The sequence below is a fragment of the Quercus lobata genome, chromosome 9 (genome assembly GCF_001633185.2).
Source record: "Quercus lobata isolate SW786 chromosome 9, ValleyOak3.0 Primary Assembly, whole genome shotgun sequence".
Taxonomy (NCBI): Eukaryota; Viridiplantae; Streptophyta; class Magnoliopsida; order Fagales; family Fagaceae; genus Quercus; species Quercus lobata.
In genome coordinates, this window is record NC_044912.1 from 47,783,354 (window position 1) to 47,807,114 (window position 23,761).

General features: G+C 36.7%; 3 protein-coding genes across 3 annotated transcripts; all 3 read left to right on the forward strand.

The window, feature by feature from the left end:
• The first annotated feature begins 8,737 nt into the window (after positions 1 to 8,737).
• On the forward strand, positions 8,738 to 11,632 carry LOC115961892 (receptor-like protein 7). The gene has a single exon (XM_031080795.1). It carries the CDS (start codon positions 8,738 to 8,740, stop codon positions 11,630 to 11,632), a length of 2,895 nt encoding a protein of 964 aa, XP_030936655.1.
• Positions 11,633 to 18,044: 6,412 nt separating this feature from the next.
• LOC115961893 lies at positions 18,045 to 18,977 on the forward strand. Its single transcript, XM_031080796.1, has one exon. The coding sequence runs from the start codon at positions 18,045 to 18,047 to the stop codon at positions 18,975 to 18,977; it is 933 nt and encodes a 310-aa protein (XP_030936656.1).
• Positions 18,978 to 18,979: 2 nt separating this feature from the next.
• On the forward strand, positions 18,980 to 23,081 carry LOC115961894. The gene is made up of 2 exons (XM_031080797.1): positions 18,980 to 19,097; positions 22,834 to 23,081. Exons 1-2 carry the CDS (start codon positions 18,980 to 18,982, stop codon positions 23,079 to 23,081), a joined length of 366 nt encoding a protein of 121 aa, XP_030936657.1.
• The last annotated feature ends 680 nt before the right edge of the window (positions 23,082 to 23,761 follow it).

Sequence of the window (23,761 nt, forward strand, 5' to 3'; positions counted from 1 at the left end):
TTTTCAGCTGCATCAGAGTTGCATGTGAAGGGTTTCATAGATTCTAACTGGGCTGCCTGTCCAGACACAAGAAGATCAATGATTGGATATTGCATTTTCATTGGAGACTCTTTGATTTCTTGGAAGTCCAAGAAACAGCCCACTGTCTCACGATCTTTAGCAGTAGCTAAATATAGAGCAATGGCAGTAGCTACATGTGAAGTGGTGTGGATTCTTTATCTTTTAAAGGATAAGCAGTTAAGACATGACAGAGAAGCCTTGCTCTTTTGTGATTGTCAAGCAGCCCTCCATATTGGTTCTAATCCTGTGTTTCATGAAAGAACCAAACACATAGAGATAGACTGTCACGTCGTAAGGGATAAGGTGTTGGCTAAGGTGATAAAGTTGATTCATGTAAAGACTCATTGTCAATTAGCTGACTTATTAACTAAAGCTTTGAGTTTTAATCAATTCTCAGAGCTTATTTTCAAGATAGGACTGATAAATATTCATTTACTCTCAGTCCATCTTGAGCGGGAGTATCAAATAAAGAAGGCACCTAAAGCTGCTATTGAAGAAGCTGACAGTGTAGACAAGAGAAACAGTGGAAGTCAAGAAGTAAATGAACAAATAGAACGATCTGTAGTTTTGAGCATGTAAACGACTTGTAGTTTAGATGTAATGATTAGTGATATTCTGTTAGCACCTTTTCTGCTAGTTAGTTACTCTGTGGCTTGTATATATATATATATATAGTTTAGTCTTGTAATTCTAATAATCAATGAAATCATTTTTCCCAAATCAGTTTTCACATAATATCTTCAGAAGGGGAGGTACGTAAAGTTTGTTAAGGATCCATAGGCAACCTCAAAAAATATGGGACTAAGTCTTGGTTGTTGTTGATGACATATATGGTTGTGTTGGTTGTTAAGGAAAATTCCAGTATTAGTGATTAACTATTTGGAGTAGCCACTTATTATTGATAATAGACTCAGCCTGATTCAAGGAAGAAGGTAAAAAGTTGACCTTGTAGCAATTAAGTATTGACTATCTGTCTTAAAACCTTTATCGTTTTTCATATATCATATTAGTTTCTACCATTGACATATTTAGGACAAAGATGCTGTATGAGATATGCCTCGAAAATAAATACGTTTAGTTTTTATTATGTCTTCTTATGTGTGTCTTGTAATTATTAAGGCTTTCTTGTAAGTTGTGTTTTTGACAGTTGCACGATGATAATAGTTTTTTTAAGCCTATCTATATGCCTGAGATCAAATCCAAGCATTTTGTATTGATTTGAGAATCCAAATAATTTGATTAGCTCCAAGCTCTCATTTAACCATCTCTTGATTTTCTTGTGCAGCTGATATTTTTTAATTATCTCTTTCTTCCTCTTTCGATTAAGAAACTTAATCGAAAGGACGTGGTCCTTCTATATATGTTTAACAATATATGATTCACATAGAATGGCGTAAGAACAAATAGACTTGGTCCAGTTTTAGTGAATTAGGTGGCTGTATATGAAATATGAACAAAACCACGGCCTTGACATTGTTCGATAGGTTACTAGGTAGAACTAATCCCAAAACCACGGCCTTGTAGCATTGCTATTAAGGGTGTGCATGAATTGGGTTATATTTTTCAACCCAACCAAACCTTATTCGGTTAAGAAATTCTAAGCGCAACCCAACCCATTATATTTGTAGAAACCAACTCAACCCAATTTCACAGGGACCGGGCTGAGTCAATGTATTATGTTTATACATTTTTTTTTTCCTTGTGAAAAATAGAGTTTTCATCAATTATTTAAAATTTTTTGTTATTATAAATTATTACAATTCATATAATATTCTTTGATTTATATTACAAATTTTCAAATTCATCTAAACTAATTTTCAAAATACCAAAACTAAATACATTTAGTTTAGTGGGTCTGATGCACACCTCTACATATAACCAAGTAATGCTGTGAATAAGTTTTACATAGCTATATATGATATATTTATAACAAAGCAAAACAAAGGATTAAGTTAATCCACTATTCCACTCTAATTTTATTTCATGAATTTCAATTGAGATCCAAAATAATCGTATAATAGGAGCACATTTGTTTTTATTTTTACTCTGCTTATAAGTTGAGACATTGTTATGTCTGCGTGTTCTCATCTAAGAAAGATATACAGTGCTCGTGGAGTGCACTTGCAAAGGACCAACAACGAATGCATTAAAATTTCTACAATGTGCCCCCACCAATTTAAAACTAATTAACTCCATTTAAAACTAAAAATCCTTCCGGAACAACTTTCAAGCCATTTGAACTCTGAAGCTCATTCAAACTTTCTTACCATAACTTATTATTAACTAAAATATTAATTTCAATGAAAATTTTATCAACTAAATATATAAATATATCTTCCTTTTTCTTACTCAAAAGAGTCAAAACAAGACCTTGGGATTAAAAACTTGACTGGACATAAGACCTAAAAGAAAGTGGTTTTCAATTTTCTAGCCAACTTGGGCTTCAATTGGCAGAAGAATTAGTGACATCATAAATTATTTAATTAATAATACAAGTAAATATAATCACAAATAAACTTTTTTAATATATATATACACACACAAAATTTTTTTATCTTTAGTCTATGATCTTACTCTTTAAAATAATGCCTTTTCTATTTTTGAATTTAACCTATAATACCTGCTATATTAACGAAAATTGAAATACATTTTGGTGAGAAATGCCTACACCTTGTATTCTCAAACAGTGAGAATAGTAGATGCATTTAAAAAATAATAATAAAATAAAATTGGGCTTCATCATGTTGCCCATCTACGCCAGTACTATCACCTAACCCCACCATTTTGCCATCTCTCTGCATCATTTTGATTTTTCTGCAAATTTGCCGTTTTTTCAAACCCTCGTGTATGACTCTCTCCTTTAATTTTGTCGCAAATTAATTAGCATTTGTTAGGTTCTAAAGATTTAGGATCTTAGGTATTTAGAACTCTAATGTGTATTTTTGGCAAACCATGATCAAAACAAGATGTTTAGTCGTGTTTAGACTTGCTCAAAGTTGGTTCATTTATGTAAAGTTGGAACAAGTTGATGCAGAAATTAATATTGCTTCTCGGCCTGGTTCGATCGATCGAAGCTTAGGCTCGATCAATCGAAAATCGGGTCAGACGCGTTTTTCTGCAGAATTCCAACTCAGCCCTAGTTTATTTAAAATGTTTAGGGTTTTGTATTTTTGCCCTAGGTATATAAGGCAAACCCTAGCCACGTTTTAGTGTTGCTCATATTACCGTTTGTGTAAATCTCTTGTGAGATCTGTGAGGAGCTTTCCTTTACACAAGTTTAGTATTATCAAGAAGGAGATTTCTTCAAGAGCTTGATGATCATTCAATTGCTGCTATAAGAAGTTAAAGAAACACAAGCGGGTGTGCTTGTACTTGCTGGAGAATCCAAGAAAGAAGGAGTCCGTGGTTTCGGAGCTTGCACGTGATCATGTCAGTAAGTTTCTACTAGTGGATAGTAATAGGATGTTAGTGGTCTAAGTCCTATTGAACAACTTCGATTCTTTCATAGTGAATTTAAGTTTACCTTAAGGATAACTAGGTTAAATCCTCCCCAGGTTTTTACCGGTTTGGTTCCCTAGGTGATCATATCATTATGTTATTTATCTTTCCACTGCTTTGCATAATATGATTGATTGTGATAACCTAGATTTGGAATTTGAACTAAGTAACAACTTGGCTAATTACCTAGGTTAATCCAATTGTGTTTTTAAGGGGTCTAAAAACTATCAAGTAGTATCAGAGCAGGTAGCTCCTTTGTTTTTAGATCTTTTGATCTAAAAGCTGATTCTTGATTCTTGTTGTCATGGATAATTTGAAGTGTCTTTCTGATCATGTTTCTGCTCGTGCTTCTGTTGATTTTATTGATGCCTGTGAAACTCTTCGTAAGGAATTATTGAAATTTATGAAAATTGCTAAGAAATTCAAGGAAGAGTTAAAATTGGCTAATCTTGAAAAAGAGGAATTGGTTGTTAGATTAGATGAATCAAATAAAAAGAACGAATTTTTGAGAAATCAAATTTCCTCTCAAGATGAGAAGATGAAAAGCTTGGAACAAGAATTAGTTGAATCTAAAGCTAAAATTGAAAATTTGACTAGTACCAAGCCTACTGTTGATAACAGAAGTGTTTCTGTTTCTCTAAAGCCTAAAACTGAGAAAGCTTATATCCCTCATTTTAAGAGGAATTATAAAGAAATGGCTTATTTTGCTAGGTTAGATAAAGGTAAAAGTTCTGATGTAGACACTGAAATTTCTAAACCTATGTCAAATCTACTGTTAGAGCATAATAGATCTGTTTTTGTGCCTACCTGTCACCTTTGTGGTGTTGTTGGTCATATTAGACCAAATTGTTCTTTGTTGAGGCAAAAATCGAAATCTGAGACTAGATTTGTTGTTAGGAATACTGATGTTTCTAAATTTGTTCATGTTTGTCACTTTTGTGGTGTCTCCGGTCACATTCGTCCTAATTGTTATAAATTGAAATTTAAGCATTCTGTGTTTCAGTCTAAGATTTGTGATGATATTTCTCCTGCCATAAGTCCATATAAATTGTTTCATATTCTTTTAAAAAATTTGAGCTTGTTGGCTTGTAAAAGGAATTTGCAGGATTTTAGTCTTTCTCAGAAGATTGGTGTAATCCCTCAAATACACTCTGCTTCTCATGGATTTTCACTTACAAAGCCGAAGACTCGTGCTATATGGGTGAGAAAAGGTTCACAAAGGTGAATGTTGCTGATTTGTCCCTGATTCAATTCTTTCAATTGTTTGTGGACATGTTTTGTTTTTTGTTTTTGGTTGTTTTGTTTTTTTAGGTCGTTTTAAAAAAAAAAAAAAATCAAAAACATTGAAAATTTAAAAAAGACAAAAATATTTTTTTTGTTTCTTGTTTTATTTGTTTTGAGGATTACATAAGTTATAATCTCTCTCTCTTGATTTAGAACATGCTTGACATTGTGGAGAAACTTGAATAGTATGTATTATATAAGTACTAAGCTATTTCTAATTTTGTGTGAGTATGTACTAGTTTGTACATGTACTTAAGTGTTAATTAAGAAATTGATATTTCTTGTTTGTGTACCCTTTATAGCTTAGTTAAGCATTGTCATGCATTGTTCATTTAGCATAATGTGTGCTTTTTTTTTTTGGTCATAAATTTTTTTTAAAACCAAAAAGATTTTTGTGTTCTGTATTTCACATCTTGGATTTATAATCAAGGATTGGCCATATTATCTTTACATAACATGTTTATATACCTTATTTAGCTTGGATGAGCTTATTTATTGCACTTTACTAGTTTGAGCTCTGTAGTGCATGTTGTGTGAGAGATGTTTATAGTTTTTGATCACTTTTTCTTGATCTTGAAGTCACATGTCTTTGACTGTCGGACTTAAACCTTTTGAGAAATGTATAAATAATCATCTCACCACTGTTTACTAGCCAATCAGAACATCTTAGTGCATATCGTAAGATTTTGTGCTCAAGAAAGTGTAGCACATGCACAAAAAGATCATAAGGTGTAGCCTCGGTTTAAATGCTAAAATAAAATTGATGTGTACATTATCCTGGCTATTTTAATAAGTTTCTACTCAAATAAAATTGGTGTGTATATTATGAAGCAAATCAAGAAACTTACATGATTGCAAGCTTGTTTCCTAGGAGATGTGAGAGTTATATGATTTAACTCTTTTGGTGATAGTCTCTTTCAAATTCTATGTGATGAACTTTGTAGAAATTATGATTGATTTCTATTTACATATCACCTCATATGTTTTTCAAGCTTTTGCTAGTTGCACACTCTACATAAGTTACTCTTTGCTAAACTTGGTACATGATATTGTGTGTGATCTTGTTGTGGCCATCCAAGATTACATGTTCCTGGATTTTGATGCAAATTGTCTTTAATGTTTGAGTTTTAGGGACAATTTGATTGAAAAACTTGTTTTTGGAAGATCTGGGTTGAATTCAAGTGTTTTTGAAAAACTTTTAATCTCATACTCATGCATTTCATTCATGAAATATTGTGCTTTGAGGAATTTCTGCATTAAAATGCTCTGCAGAAATTTTTTTCTTAAGAGATATGATGAATAATCAATGTGCTAATATTTTCTCTACTCATGCAACTGTTTATGGGTCACATAGTGTCAAGTTTGCATTTATTGAAAGAGAGAATATTTTTTCTTCTTGTGTATCATCAACTTAGTTTTTTAAGTTTGGTTTGTGTGTCTTTATTTTCCCCACCTCCTAATTTTTCCCCAAAACTATTTTTCCCAAATCTTGTTTTGTTTTTCCTATTTTTATAGGGGGAGAAGCTTGTTTTTAACCCTTGTTATTCTTCGTAGGGGGAGTTGTCTCTATTTTCTATAGAGTTGAATTGTTTTGTGTTTCCTTGATTGTCTATTTTCTCTTGACCTTTGTTACTCTTTGTTTGAGTTATCTTTGTCAATTCGTGACAAAAAGGGAGAGATTTAGATGAAATTGTGGGAATATGTGTGGAAAAAACAAGGATGTTCTGTCTAGGGGGAGTTAACATTGTTTTTGATGTATCTAACTTAGGAGAAGAGTTAGTTTGCATATTTGTTGATTTACTGTTTTTTTTTTTTTTCTGTCACACATGCGGTTATGCATTTTGTTTAGTGTTTCAGGAAACATACAAGTTGATTCAATTGAGCTGCTGTCTACACTTGCAACTGATGGATAGTAGTTAGGATTGGATTTGTTTTCATGAGCATTTTTATGTAAATGGCTTTTCTTTGTAAACTTTGAGCTTTTAGTTGTGTTTTGTCACGGATTGCCAAAGGGAGAGTTTGTTAGGTTCTAAAGATTTAGGATCTTATGTATTTAGAACTCTAATATGTATTGTTGGCAAATCATGATCAAAACAGGATGTTTAGTCGTGTTTAGACTTGCTCAAAGTTTGTTCATTTATGTAAAGTTGGAACAAGTTGATGCAGAAATTAATATTGCTTCTCGGCTTGGTTCGATAGATCTAAGTTTAAGCTCGATCAATCGAAAATTGGGCCAGATGCATTTTTCTATAGAATTCCAACTCAGCCCTAGTTTATTTAAAACGTTTAGGGTTTTGTATTTTTGCCCCAGGTATATAAGGCAAACCCTAGCCACGTTTTAGTATTGCTCATATTGTTGTTTGTGTAAATCTCTTGTGAGATCTGTGAGGAGCTTTCCTTTACACAAGTTTAGGATTATCAAGAAGAAGATTTCTTCAAGAGCTTGATGATCATTCAGTTGCTACCATAAGAACTTAAAGAAACACAAGCGGGTGTGCTTATACTTGCTGGAGAATCCAAGAAAGAAGGAGTCCCTGGTTTTGGAGCTTGCACGTGGCATGTCAGTAAGTTTCTACTAGTGGATAGCAATAGGATTTTAGTGGTCTAAGTCCTATTGAACAACTTCGATTCTTTCATAGTGAATTTAGGTTTATCTTGAGGATAGCTAAGTTAAATCCTCCCCAGGTTTTTACCAGTTTGGTTTCCTGGGTAATCATATCATTGTGTTATTTATCTTTTCACTGCTTTGCATGATATGATTGATTGTGATAACCTAGATTTGGAATTTGAACTAAGTAACAACTTGGCTAATTACCTAAGTTAATCCAATTATGTTTTTAAGGGGTTTAAAAACTATCAGCATTAAATGCCAGACTCACCATCTCACACGGCACATGGAGTGGCTCAACAACCTCTCACTAGGACCGCATATATCGTTAGATTAACACCAAACTTGAAGCAAAATTGAAATAGGACTCAAATTGAAATAGAACTCTTATTCAACTAAAACACACCAAATTTGAAGCAAAATTGAAATAGAACTCAAATTGAAATAGATCTCTTATTCAACTAAAACACTAAGAGAGTAAATATCTGAAACATATATTCAAATGGAGAGATAAGAGTGAAATAGTGCTTGGGTTGCAATGGATTTTTCACTCTACAAGATTTTTTGTGTGGTTATCTTATTTAGAGATCTCAAGTGGGATATTTAAAGATCCACAAAAGTTGCCAACATTTATTTCAGTTTCTACAAATTAGGACATCAACGTTAAAGTCTCTAACGTTTATTTAAACGTTAAAGTCTCAACTGCATATTTGACCATGTCAAACCCCACACAGCCAATCATGGCCAAAACATGCAATTTCATTATTCAAACAATTTTATTAATAATAATCATCTAATATACAATATTGTGTAAGGTAATTTCTTTTGAGAATTACATACACATTGTGGGTTATTTAACCACATAGTTCAACATCCATATTGTGGGCTATTTGGCCACACAATCCAACAAAACTTATGAAAAAAAATTACACTTCCTATAACCTATTCCTTCATTACGTAGATAGATGCCAGATTTTCTCCTCACCGCCTAGTCTTCGTCTTTGTTTCTCTCTTACTTCGCCAAATTCCACAGAAGATAGCTATCCTTGAGAATGACACAGTGGCTTTAGTCTACACGGCTAATTAAGGCATGAGAATGATACATTTATTGTTTAACAAAGATGGCAATATCTTATGGAAAATGTCAAAGAGGACTGAATGGAGTAATTGGATAAGAAATGAATGGTGTGTGAGGGTGGCGTATGGATAGGTTTAGAAAATCCCTATTCTCTTTTCTATTTATTTACTTGTCATGCATTACAGCAAAACAAACTCCAATAGAACATTATGGGTTCGTCACTTTCTTTCGTGATGTTCACACAGTTTCTCTTCCTATTGTCTCTGCTTTCTCTTGTTTCTGCTGGCTCTTTTTCTTCGGTGGAGCCACTATGTCATGATGATGAGAGCTTTGCCTTGTTGCAATTCAAAGAAAGCCTTATCATCAATCAATCCACTTCCGCTTATTCAAAGATTTCGTCGTGGATGGCACAAAGTAGTGATTGCTGCACATGGGATGGTATTCAATGTGATGAAAACACGGGTCATGTGATCAGCCTTGACATCAGTAACAGTTCTCTTTATGGTTCTATCAACTCCAGTAGCAGCCTCTTCCAGCTTGTTCACCTTCAAAAGCTTAATCTCTCCATCAACAACTTCAATCACTCTGAAATCCCCGTTGGAGTAAGGCGGCTTTCAAAGCTTACTCACCTTGACCTCTCTTATTCTGGATTTTCAGGAAAGATCCCATCAGAAATTTTACAACTCTCGAAGTTGGTTTCCCTAAACCTCGCTCTGAATCCATTGAAGCTCCACAAACCTGGTCTCAGAAGTATAGCTGAGAAGTTAACAAACTTGGAAGAACTAATTCTGAGTGAGGTGGACATATCGTCCACTGTACCCAGTATCTTGGCAAACTTATCTTCTTTAACAACTATTTCTCTTATAAATTGTGGTTTGCATGGTGAGTTTCCAACCGGAATTTTTCAGCTACCAAATCTCAAGTCTCTCTGTGTGCACATCAATCCAAAACTCACTGGTCGTGTACCAGAATTTAATAGAAGTAGCCCCCTTGAAGTTTTGAGACTTGCAGGCGCAAGTTTCTCTGGAAAGCTACCAGATTCAATGGGTAACCTCCAGTCCTTATATGAATTGGATGTTAATAGTTGCAATTTCGCTGGACCAATACCATCGTCATTTGCTAACCTAACGAAGCTCACGTATCTAGATCTTTCAGAAAACATTTTTAGCCTTGGGACTCTCTCTTGGGTTGGTAAGCAAACCAAACTCACCATGTTACTTCTAGCAAATATTAGTTTATATGGTGATATCCCGTTTTCTTCTATTGGAAACCTGACTAAACTTACATCATTAGTACTTGGTCAGAATGAATTAACCGGTCCTATCCCATCGTGGCTAGCAAACCTCACCCAACTAAATACTCTATGGTTTTCAGACAATAAATTGTGTGGTCCAATTCCGACATCTATTTCCAGCCTTTTGAGTCTTCAAGTTTTAGACTTGTTTTCAAATAACTTGAGTGGCACGATAGAATTTGACTTGATTCGAAAGCTCAATAACCTCTTCCACCTCGATTTATCTAATAACAATCTTTCATTAGTTATTCATCCTAGTACTAATTCTACCTTTCAAAAATTTAAGGTATTAGCACTGGGTTCTTGTAACCTAAGTGACTTCCCAGAGTTCCTTAGAAACCAAGATCAGTTGGAAATTTTGGTGCTTTCTCAAAACAACATTCATGGCCAAATACCAAAATGGATCTCTAACTTGAGTATAGACACTCTCATGTTTTTAATTATGTCAGGAAACTCACTCACAGGTTTTGATCAAACCCCAAATCCTTTCCCTTGGCGTAGTCTACAATTTTTGAACCTTCTAAACAACAAGCTTCAAGGGGCACTGCCAATTCCACCTCCATCCATCTTTTCCTATTCTGTCTCTAACAACATGTTGACTGGAGACATCTCTCAAATGATTTGTGAACTAAGTTCTCTTTCTTATCTTGATGTTTCATACAACAACTTGAGTGGCTTCCTTCCCCATTGTTTAGGAGACTTGAAAAACCTTTCCGTTCTTAATCTCCAATACAACAACTTTCATGGCAGCATTCCTCAAATATTCATGGAAGGATGCAAATTGGGGATGATCACATTGAGTCAAAATCATTTTGAGGGGCCTTTACCAAGATCATTGGTTAACTGTACAATTCTGGAAGTTCTTGATATTGGAAACAATCATATAATTGATATTTTCCCCTCTTGGTTGGGCATTCTTCCTGAGCTAAGGGTTCTCATTTTGCGATCAAATGGAATCCATGGTTTTATTGGAAAACCTGATAGAATTCAAAGATTCCCAAAATTACAAATAATTGATGTCTCAAACAATAATATTAGTGGTAAGTTGCCATCTGAATATTTCCAAATTTGGAAAGCCATGCAAAGCTTTGATGCAAGTCACTTAACATATATGCAAGCAAATGGTCAGATGAAAAAACATGTAAGCTATGGTTGGTTATTGATGTCGTATGCCTACTCAATGACATTGACAAACAAAGGCATAATGACAAAATATTTGCAAATCCAAGATTTCCTCGTGGCCATTGATCTATCAGGCAACAAGTTTGAAGGAGAAATTCCAAAAATTTTGGGGAATCTAAAAGCGCTTCACATGCTTAACTTTTCCAACAATATTCTTACTGGTTTTATCCCGTCGTCTTTGGCAATCTTAACAAACCTAGAATCACTGGATCTTTCTCAAAATATGCTAGTTGGGGAGATTCCTCCACAACTAGTGGGGCTCACCTTCCTTGCTTTCTTGAATATGTCTCATAATAATCTTACAGGACCTATACCACAAGGGAAACAATTTCTCACATTTCAAAATAGTTCATTTAATGGAAATGTAGAATTGTGTGGAAGCCCATTGTCCAAAAGATGTTCCAATTCAGAGGACCCACCAACTCCACCTTCAAATTTTGAAGCAAAACAAGGCTCAGAGTTTCCATTTGAGTTTGGCTGGAAGGTAGTTGCGATGGGATATGGATGTGGATTTATAGTTGGAGTTTTTGTTGGACAAATTATAATCACAAGGAAGAGTGGTTGGTTTATAAAGTCTTTTGTAATTGGCCATCCAACAGGAAGAAGGGTGAAGTGGAGGAGACGCTAAAAATAAATTTAGTTGGATAAGAATTTTCCCTTATAAATAAACTCATGAATATATGTTGCTTCCATTACAAGTGTCTTTTTTTTTTTTTTTTTTTTTTTTTTTTTTTTTTGAGAAGCTGCGTTTATCGTCTACTCAATGTAATACATTTTTGTGGTGCTTTTCTTATTGCACCTTTTCCTTTTGGTGATCTTGGTTTTGTCATAAATGATAAAATGGTGTTGTATTTTAAATTTAAAAACTTGAGGAAAAATATACAGTCTCTCTAAATCTTTAAATATATATAAGTTTCATGTATAATGGTTTTAGGCTTGTTGATGATGAACTAAGCCTATTAATTCCAATCTAAGTAAATTTGGTGGATTGTGTGTCATGTTAATAAAATCAAGGTATTGAACTTGTCAGTGGCAAAACAAGAAATTTTGCTTTGAGGGAGGATGCCTTGGCTACAACCAACACTTTTACTTGAGATCAACCACCTCTTTCTATTTTGTGACTTCAAAGCTTTGTTAAAAATCTTGAATTTGATTATGTATTGGACATTTTGCTTCATCACATCACATATTTTATATATTAGGGAGTTGGAGTTTGATTTTAATGTGAGTTTGATTTTTTTAATTCTTTTTTTTTTTTTGAATTGTAATTTTGTTGAGTTTTAATAATTTTTAGGATTTTTTTTTAATATTTTCTTCTGTAGGGTGGAAAACATTGGGTTTGAGAAAGTTTGTCTAAAACATAAAAAATAATTTCAAAATTCTATATACTTTTTAATGATATACAAATTGTTATAAATAATTAGGAAAATTACAACTTTACCCACCTGAGGTTTGACTGAAATTTAAGTTGCCAACCTGTGGTTTGAAATCCCATGATGCAAGTGTTCCATTGGATTTTTTTTTTTTCCTTATTTGATCTTGTATTTTTATATCTTTTTTGTGTTTTTGAAGGAGAGAGACATAAAAGTGAAACAAAATTACATATTTAACCCTGTTTTTAACAAAGATAGGTTACAGAAATCTAACTAAGCTAACCTCAGGTGAGTAAAGTGTCAAATTTCATACTACAAGTAGACAACTTAAGTTTCAGCCAAATCACATGTAGGTAAGTTGTAATTTTCCTTTAATAATTTTTATTAAAAAAAGAATATTTTCATAAACTTACCTTTTGAATTTTTGAAAAAAATTGTACTATTTTCATTTGGTACGATAGAAATTATATATATATATATATATATATATTTATATAAGACTTTCCTCCGCATAGTGCATGTTAGCAACTAATTTCTTACAGCAACAGAGGAGCCCATTCCAATCTTGATTGTACATCTATGTAGTTGTTCCTCAATTGCAACATACTTCTCACCTGAACTAACGCCAAAGAATTGTTGCAAGAGAAAACTCATCCGAGACAATAGTCGTTTGATTTAACCATTCCAAGACTTTATTCCTCTAACTCAAAATATGCAAGTCCACTGATCAAATAAGTCTACGAAACTGCATTGTGTTCTATTAAGCTATCAACAAGACTATCTTCTTTCATCAAAAAAAAAAAAAAAAAAAAGCTATCAACAAGACTACTACCAGCTAGATCATCAAGAGTAGTTCCATTTGAACAATCTGATCATGCAAATTAATACCCCCATTCAAGATCATATAGATACGAAATTGTATTGTGTTCAATGGCATAGGTCATGGAATTCAGTCTAACACCTTGACTCCACATCTCAACAAAAGTACTAAGGCTCTGAAGTCTGAACCCAAAAGTCATGTTGAAAGTAGATTGATAACGATAACATTGTGTTCCAAGACACACAATCACGTTCAGGCATCTAGTTGAACATTTCAAGAGCCATTCACACCCAATACAATTTGGAGTATCTATAGATCATACTGTTCCCAACAAAACAAATTTGGATTTGGGATCCTCAAATACACTATCCTAGCATAACTCACTTTTCTCAACTCATATTGTAACCAGAAAATATAGTTATGTAGTCTTCTCTATCTTAGATTGAATCTGGGATCAAATCTTGTATAAAACTTCTCAACAAATAAGTGGGTCTACAGAAAGCATCACAAGTAATTTTAGAGATAATCGTCAATTTCTAATGAAACTTATTTCTATACTGTTAAAGCTAACTGAGCATTGAAATTAAATTATTCCTTAGATGGTGACATGAACTAATATTTTATAACATATAAATTATAATTAATTGAGATGGGTAGTCTAAACTCAAAAGAACCAAATTTTCAGGGAGGAAACTTATGGATTTTGAATCTATGAGTAGACGAAACAATACAGTTAATCTAAAGCCCGTTATTATTAACTCACGAGCCATCCAAGCCCACAATCCGCAAGTACAACCCACACATTTGAAATAGCCATCCAAAATTAATTCAAGATGGGTCCATAATAAGCCCGACGACATTAGCTTCAAAGCCCATCCAAATGTGCAATAAAGTCCTAAAGCCATTCGATGGAATCAACCAATTGAAGCCCACAAAAGATTAGCAATAGCCTATGAAAGCCCACAGCTGTAAAAAATATCAAGCCTTTTAAGTTCAAGTATTTCCCTCCATCACTAGTGAACCATGCTTACTGAGGAGAGAAACAAGCTAGATAAGGGAAATAGAAGAGTAATGGGTTGAAGGGCAAAATGGCCGTTTCGTGTCAACTTGGGCCCACCCAAAAGTTGACAAAATGAGCTTGGAGCACTAAGAACATTGGATCTATAGTTTGATGCCATGTGTAAGTAAAAGAACTTATTAAAGCAATAATGCATCTATTGTGTCAAATTTGTGCTTTTGGGAATAGCTTAGCTTTTGTGCTGAAATTTTTTTTGTTAAAAGTGTGCTAAAATATATTTGCATTTTGAAAAAATGAGAAAAATTAAGACAAAGTGAGGTTTTAAAAAGCTTTATATATTTAGCTTAGTTTTTTGCTGAAAACTTTTTGTTAAAAGTATACTAAAATATACTTGCACTTTGAAAAAATGAGAAAAATTAAGATAAAGTGAGGTTTTAAAAAGCTTTATATAAAATAATAATAATAATAATAAAAGCTAGTTTATAAGCTAGTCCCAAACACACACAAAGTTATAGCCAATGTCATCTTTACCTCCATAAAAAAAGGGCCAATTACCATTAGTGCAAAGCTGCTGCAACCCTTGATTTCATCAAGTATAAGTTGGGGTTTTCCCCTTAAGGAAGCAGTTTTAGGATGATTAGTTAGCCGTGCTGTTGTATTAAAAACAAGACATAAACAATGCCTCCTTTTAAGGAGGAACACTACTCTGTTGGAAAATTGTCTGAAATTCCTATTGTGACTAGGAAAGCTAATTGGATTTTTTTATTGAAAACGGAAAAATTAAATTTGGTTATTTTCTTTAATTTCCTTGGTGTTGAAGGAAATATTATTCCTTGAAGTTGAAGAAAATTATATTTCTTGTCAAAGAAGTAATATATTCCTTATGTATTAAGGAATTTGATTTGAAGTCTTATAAATAGACCATGTTGCAAAGATTTTGATGGTATGAGAAGAGAAGAAAAATAATAGAATTGGGCATGAAGCCAAAAGAGAAAAATGAGATTTTTGCTTGGGAAATACCCCAAGGAGAGAAACAATAAGGTTTGGGTCTTCTCTACAAAGCTTTTGTAAAGCGCACAAATCAAGGAAAAATTGTGAGGTTTTGATTCATGTTGTGGAGTGAAGAATAGAAAAAAGGTGTTGCCGCAATGTGAATATAGTGAAGAGCAAAATATTATGTGAAAAGAAGAAGAAACCATAGCGAGTGCAATGAGTGTGTGTGAGAGAAAAGAAAAATATAGAGATTTTTTCTTTAACCACGAAACATACACAAGGGAGATAAATTTGAGATTTCTTGAGAAAGATATTGTAATTGAATTTATAATAATTGATTTATCTAGAGTTTGTCTTGTGATTTTTCTCTTCAAGGAGAAAGAGTTTTCCAGTTAAATTTATGTGGTCTTGCACGTAATTGATATCTTGGCTTGGTGATTTTGGTGATTGATTAAAATTATTAATTGATTTTCTTAATTGACATAAGACTAGATTGGGACCCCAACATACTCAATATCAAGGAAAGTTAATACTCAATGGCCACAACCGACATTTCCCTCATTCAATTGGTCTTTAAGTGAGTTAAACATCACCATAAATTAGAAAGGAACCCAAAATGTGAAAGAGGAGGGGGGGGGGGGGGGGGGGGCTAAAATTAACTCTAGACTAGAAACCACAACACGCATACATTACACACACATTTGAAAAAAAACAATTGAAGCACTTATACATCTTGGGACATTAGTTACATTCAGTAGAGGTGCAAACCATGTTTTTGATCTCTCAATTACGCAAATAGAAGTGCCCCTTTCTCCTTCAACTTATTAATCCCACCTTCCCTTATTTGTTGGAGCTAACATCTATTTTCCTCAAGTTGTTTAAGCTGTTTTTTGCAAGTTTTTATACTTGCTATCGTTTCACACTTGCTAGTATGAATCCTTGGGGCCGGGCTTGAATTACTGCATGCATCTCATTATTTGTTTCGGCCAAGAGAGGAGTATGAGTTGCTTGTAGCTATGATAGGCTTCTAATACTTACCCTCTTATATATACATGCTTGGCGTTGCTTGTGATAAGCGACAATGCCAAGGTTAACATGAGCTGCTTGTCAAATATACCTACTTGTCATTGCTTGTGATAGTCTAACATATTCCTTTCATATTTATTTGCATATGCTTCATAGTTTAAATTATCTACACATAAGAAAAGTATTTTTTTTCTTGAAGGGGAAGGAATTTAGAGATGATGGGTTCATTTGGATGGGCTTGACAGATCATGATAAGTGGGCCGAAAGTGGACGAGTCTGGTGTGAACGGACCGAGGTGGATGGACCAAAAGGCCACATGGCGCTAAATTGGTCATTATGTGGTCTCCATGAAATCTTAAATGGAAACGACTTGCGTCTCACAATTAACCCTCGCCCATAGAATCCCAACATGAATAGAATTCTAATACGAAGAAGATTTTGGAAGATACGCCCATTAATGAAGATCTTCCCTATATGGAAAAGACTTGTCACGCAAGCATAGGAGTTTGATTCTACACTACTATAAAAACCCAAAGACCCTCAGAAAATAGGTACACATAATTTACCCTAGTTCTGGCACTCTAGAGTTGTGAGAAGTTTTGACTTAACCTTCGAAGGGTATTTGGCCGTCACCACACTGGTGCTCTCTGTTAGGTCTTCTCTTTTTATTATGCAGGTATTGTTTCGAGCGTGCAAGGACTGTGTGGCTCATTGGTGATTTTTTCGGCATCATCAGTTGGCGTCATCTTTGGGAACAACAACAACTTGTAAGCCATATAAACGCTTTCCAAATAAAGAGTTGCATGGTACTTACTCGCTCGATGGTGACTACCAACAATGTTCAAGGAGGCGAGCCGCAACCCACTACCCTGGAGAGACAGGTCCAAACCCTCACAGCAGCAATGGAATGCCTCACCAAACAAAACCAAGTCCTAGAGGAACAACTATGGTAGAAGAACGTAGCGATGGGTACCCAAGAGGAAGACCAAGAAGGTACCAGCACTGACCGAAGGAACCAAGAGGGGCCAGAGGGTAGTAATGCCCCAAGTAGACCTGATAGACAAGACATGAGCCGTCCATTCATCACTGATACAGCTCCGCCCCACATCGTCGAGGAGATGTAGATGATGAAAGAATGGATGGACTTCATGATGAACGCGCTCAAGGGGAGAGTGGCTAGTGACCTTAACTATCTAGTCCACTAAACCAATTCACCATTCACCGTGTCCGTCAACTCCTTCCCCCTACCATAGAAGTTCCACATGCCGCAAATAGAAAGCTACAACGGAGCCAAAGACCCTCTCGATCACTTGGAATCATTCAAGATCCTAATGCACCTTCAAGGAGTAGCAGACGAGATCATGTGTAGGGCCTTCCTTACCATGCTAAGGGGTCCCACGAGAATTTGGTTCAACAGTTGATGCCCAACTCAATCAACACTTTCAAGGACCTAAGTGCCCAGTTCGCCTTACACTTTATCGGGGGACATAGATATAAGAAGTCAACCATATGCTTAATGAGCATTAGACAATAGGAGGATGAGACGCTAAGGTCTTATATAGCCCGCTTCAACAAGGAAGCACTTTCGATTAACGAAGCTGACGACAAGATCCTTGTAGCAGCCTTTATGAATGGGCTACAAAAGGGTAAGTTTTTATTCTCCTTATACAAGAATGACCCGAAAACCATGTTGGATGTGCTTTACAGGGCCACCAAGTACATGAATGCTGAGGATGCGCTGTTGGCCCGCGAGGAGAAACCTAAGAAGAGAGAAAGGCAGGAGGAAGCCCGGTAAGATAAGGGCAGAAAGATGGCTAGAACAGGAGATAAAAGAGATGATCAAAGATCCAAGCCCCCGACAGGGAGATTCACAAACTTCACCCCCCTGAATACCCCGATTGATCAGGTACTGATGCAGATCAAAGACGAAGGAGCCTTAACTTTCCCCGTCAAATTGAAGGGTGACCCCAGCAAAAGGCCCAGGGATAAATATTGCCATTTTCATCAAGTCCACAGTCACAACACGTCTGATTGCTATGACCTAAAACAGCAGATAGAGGCCCTCATTAGGCAAGGGAAATTGCAAAAATTCATCGGCAAGGAAGGAACAGAACAAAACCCAGGAGTACCAGCCCGAAGAAAAAATGAGCGACCCAGGCCACCCATGGGAGACATAAGGATGATCACAGGGGGCAGTACTTCTAGTTCCTTTAAGAAGGCACATAAGGCATACCTACGGATGGTTCAGAATATTCAACTAACAAGATATGCCCCGAAGATGGTGCGGGTTAACAATCCTGTAATTGAGTTCACGAAGGAAGATGCCCGACGTCTCCACCACCCACATGATGATGCACTCGTAGTCAGTATACGGGTAGGAGACTATAAAACCTACAGGGTAATAATAGAAAACGGAAGCTCCACGGACATCTTATACTATCTAGGTTTTCAGCAGATGAGAATAGAGAAAGAACAATTGATCCCAACCAACGCCCCGCTCGTAGGATTTGGAGGAACAAGGGTGTATCCACTGGGTACGATCATCCTACCAGTGACAGTCGGAGATTACCCTAAACAGATCACGAAGGACGTGACCTTCCTAGTCATTGACTGCTCATCCACATACAACACCATATTGGGACGTCCTACTTTGAATTCATGGAAGGCTGTAACATCAACCTACCATTTGATGATCAAGTTTCCCATCAAGTGGCAGCGCGTGAATGCTACATTGTCATGCTAGAGATGGATGATCACCAGAAAACTATGTGCATAGGGGAACAACGAACAACAGCAGAACCAGTGGAAGAGCTAGAGGAAGTGACTCTTGATGACTCAAGGCCCAAACGAATGACTAGAATGGGTACGTTGGCTAGTCTGTCGGTTCGTCATGCACTCACGATGTTTCTAAGAGAGAATCAGGATGTATTCGCCTGGAGTCATGAGGACATACCAGGGATTGACCCTTCAGTCATGGTTCACAGATTGAATGTATCACCCTCATCCTCTCCCGTTCGATAGAAAAAGCAAGTGTTCGCTTAGGAGTGAGACAAAGCGATAGCTGAGGAGGTTCGGAAGTTACTAGAAGCAGATTTCATTCGAGAAGTATACTGCCCGAACTGGTTAGCAAACGTGGTTATGGTCAAAAAGGCCAATGGAAAGTGGAGGATGTGCGTAGACTTCACAGACCTCAACAAAGCCTGCCCTAAGGACAGTTACCAGCTTCCACGAATAGATACCTTGGTAAACTCAACTACGAGACATCAGCTGCTGAGCTTCATGTACACATTCTCAGGATACAACCAGATCAGAATGGAGGAGGCTGATCAAGAAAAAACTTCCTTTGTTACCAGCCAAGGACTCTTCTTCTACAAAGTGATGCCATTCGGACTCAAGAATGCAAGGGCAACGTACCAGAGATTAATGAACAAGATGTTTGCACACCAGATCGGGAGGAATGTGAAAGTTTATATGGATGACATGCTGGTGAAAAGCTTACGAGAAGAGAACACCTGAGCGACCTTCAAGAGACCTTTGACACCCTTCGAGCATACAACATGAAATTGAATCCGAATAACTCTGTGTTCAGGGTTAATGCAGGGAAATCCCTAGGATTCATGGTATCCCAAAGGGGTATCGAGGTTAATCTAGAGAAAATACAAGCTATAATGGAACTAGCCCTACTGAAGACGATCAAGGAGGTGTAGAGCTTGAATGGCAAGATAGCAGCACTAAACAGGTTCGTCTCAAGGGCGACAGATAAATGCCTACCCTTCTTCCACGTATTGAAGAGATCATTTGAATGGACAGACGATTGCCAGTAGGCATGTTAGGACATATGTGTTTCACTTGTTAGGAACATATGTCACTACTTTATGTAATTGGTTTATCCTTTGACAAAACGCACTTTACTTGTATGTGGATAGATTTAGGATGTGCATAAATACTTCAAGAAACCATATTTCAAGATTAAGTGTTGAAGCCTTCAAGTCTGTCTAAGAAAATAAGCTAATAGTGCAGATTCATTAAAGCTCGACAGCTGCATCTATTGAGCTTAAGAAAGCTGTTCAAAGCCCAGTGTACTCGACAGTTGCTCAACACCTCCTATCTGTCGAGCTTTAAGGATTTCAGAATTCTAATATGATTTTCTTGGAATCCGTGAATATGTCTTTGGGCTTTCTTTTCTCCTAACCTTAGACATATAAAAGGATTGTTTTAAGGGCCGTCAAACAGTTCACAAGTTGCATAAGTATTGAGCAAACTCTGTTCAAGAAAATTGTGATCGGAGACGAAATTCTTGCCCTAGTTTATCTCTTTCTCTTGAAGAAGTTGTTGTGTATGTGCACCATAGGGTTTTGTGACCAAGCATCTTCTTGATCTTCATCGTGTGGATGAACTGAAGAACTTTACAACCAACAATCTTTTTAGTTGGTGATTGAAGTCGCGTACTGGGATCCACGCAATTGGTTAGTCATGTACTTGGGAGTCGTGCATCAGAAAGGGGAACTGTCACTACAGAACAAGTCCAATTGGGTATTAGGGTAAGGGTTCAACTGTAGGTTGGTAAGGTACTTGGGATTCCTTTACTTGTAACCGCTTGTTGTGATAATAGTGGAGTTTCGAGAGTGGTGACCTGAAAATCACCCAGTAGGGTTTTTGCCATTAGGTTTTCCCCATTCGTAAATAAATCACTGTGTTATTTATTTTCCGTTACATAATTAGTTTATTGGTGATTTGTTTATGCTACCACTCGTTTGCATGATAAATTGATTAATTAATAACTTGACTAATTAATTAATTAATTAATTTCTATCACAAGGGGTCATTCAGTTTGTGGCCTATCAAGGCGTTCGAAAATATAAAGTTGTATCTTTCATCTATTTCATTACTCAGCCAATCCAAGCCAAAGGAAGAGCTCTATCTGTATTTAGCTGTCTCGCAAACCGCTGTCAGCGTAGCTTTGTTAAGAGAAGAGGATGGGTTGTAGAAGCCTGTTTACTTTACAAGCCGAGGGTTTCGAGGAGCAGAAGCAAGGTATCCCCAAATGGAGAAGCTGACGTTCACATTGGTGACTGCAGCATGAAAACTCAAGTCATATTTCCAAGCATATACTATTGTTGTCTTGATGGATAAGCCCCTAAGAAAAGCCATGAGTAGCCCCGAAGGAGCAGGATGAATGGCATTGTGGGTAGTCGAACTAAGTGAATTCGATATACGATATCGTCCGCGTACTACCATAAAGGGGCAGGTGATGGCTGACTTCATCGCTGAATTCACTCTCATGGAAGGCCAGGGGGCAAAAATGGCTCCATAATGGAGCGTTCATACAGACAGATCTTCAAATAAGCAAGCAGGAGGCGCCAGTGTGGTACTCCGTACCTCGGAAGGAGATAAGATCAAGTGCATGATCCGCCTGAACTTTCCTATGATCAATAATGAGGCAGAATACGAAGCTTTAGTGGCAGGATTGGACCTCGTAAGAGCGGTAAGAGATGAAAATATGGTCGTATATTGTGACTCCCAAGTCGTAACCAGTCACGTTAATGGTAACTACGAATGCAAGAACAAAAGAATGAAGAAGTACCTTGAGGAGCTGAAGGCTTGAATCGGCGGTCACCAAATCAAGTTCGTCCAAATGCCAAGGGAGGAGAACGAATGTGCCGATCGTCTTGTGAAGGCCACCTTAGCAGAATATATGCTCGTCCCTGATCAGGTACTATCCTTCGTCCAAATCTCTTCTCTCATAGATGAGGTTACTAGTGTGCAGGAGATAGGTACTGAAAGCAACTGGACCACGCCATTAGTCTCCTACCTAAGGAATGGCATGCTACCAGATAGGAAGGACACCGCTAGAAAATTGAAGGTCCAAGCATTGCGTTTTGTTCTAATAAAAGAAATCCTATATAAAAGAGATTTCTCCCGTCCGTAACTAAGGTGTTTAGGCCCCGAGGAGGTGGACTACGTCGTAAGAGAGGTCCACGAGGGGATCTGCGGGAACCATTCGGGGGCACAATCGTTGGTGAACAAGCTGATTCAAGCAGGATACTACTGGCCTACTATGAAAAAGGACGCACAAACTTATGTCAAAGCTTGCGACAAGTGCCAAAGATTCGGCAATGTCATCAGACAACCGCCGAAGGAACTCACCCCTATGACGACCCCGTGGCCGTTCGCTCAATGGGAATTAGATGTCCTGGGCCCCTTCCCAACAGCAGTCAGGTAGCTAAAATTCCTAGTAGTTGGCATCGACTACTTCACCAAATGGGTGGAAGGAGAAGCCTTAGCCACTATAACAGAAAAGAATATCCGAAGTTTTGTCTGGAAGAACATCATTTGTAGGTATGGGATACCCAGGGTGCTTGTCTCAGATAACAAAAAGCAACTCGACAACAATGCATTCAGGGACTTACGTTTGGAGCTAGGAATCAAGAACCACTACTCATCACCTACTCACCTACAAGCCAATGGATAGGTTAAAGTTAGGAACCGATCCTTGCTCAAAATCATCAAGACTCGGCTCGAGGGGGCAAAGGGCATATGGCCAAAGGAACTACCAAGTGTTTTATAGACATATCGGACAACAATAAGGATACCTACAGGGGAGACGCCATTTCGACTAGCATATGGGAGTGAGGCAGTCATCCCAGCAGAGGTAGGGCTTGTAAGTTACCAGGTGGAGAACTATGACAAAAACAAGAATGATGAAGCACTTTGCTTGCAACTTGACCTGGTGGACGAAGTATGGGCAACAGCAGAGCAAAGGTTGGCGCGATACCAAAACCTCATGGCAAAGAACTACAACTCCAAAGTCAGGCACAGAGACTTCCAGGTCGAAGACCTAGTTTAAAGGAAGGTAATGGGAGGCGCCAAAGATCCTACCCAAGGAAAGCTCAGCCCTAATTGGGAGGGATCCTACTGAATTACATCATGGCAAAGGAAAGGCACCTACCATCTGGAGACGTTAGGCGGGCGACAACTGCAACATCCATGGAACGCTAAGCATCTAGGAAAGTACTACCAGTAAAGATGACGACGTAGAAAGCAACATCCGATAAATTCTCAGTTTATTCAAATTTTGCTAGTTTAGTTAATTATTGCAACATTCTCCGATTTCCTAGTTTACTATCTATACGGTTCATTTTTGCTACAATATGTAAGTATTCTTTTTAAGCTTATTTTCCTTTAAGAACTACTTTTGGTTTAAAAATATGAGGAATATTCAGATATGACTGATGTGTTTTTCTACAAAATTTTATTTAGTCCATAAAGTGGACGGTTTATCCTAGGAGAATGGAAATTTTATTTAGTCCATAAAGTGAACGGTTCATCCCATGAGGATGGAAATTTTATTAAGTCCATAAAGTGGTCGGTTCATCCCATATGGATGATTCATCCCATGAGGATGGAAATTTTATTTAGTCCATAAAGTGGACAGTTCATCCCATGAGGATGGAAATTTTATTAAGTCCATAAAGTGGACGGTTCAGCCCAGGAGGATGGAAATTTTATTTAGTCCATAAAGTGGAT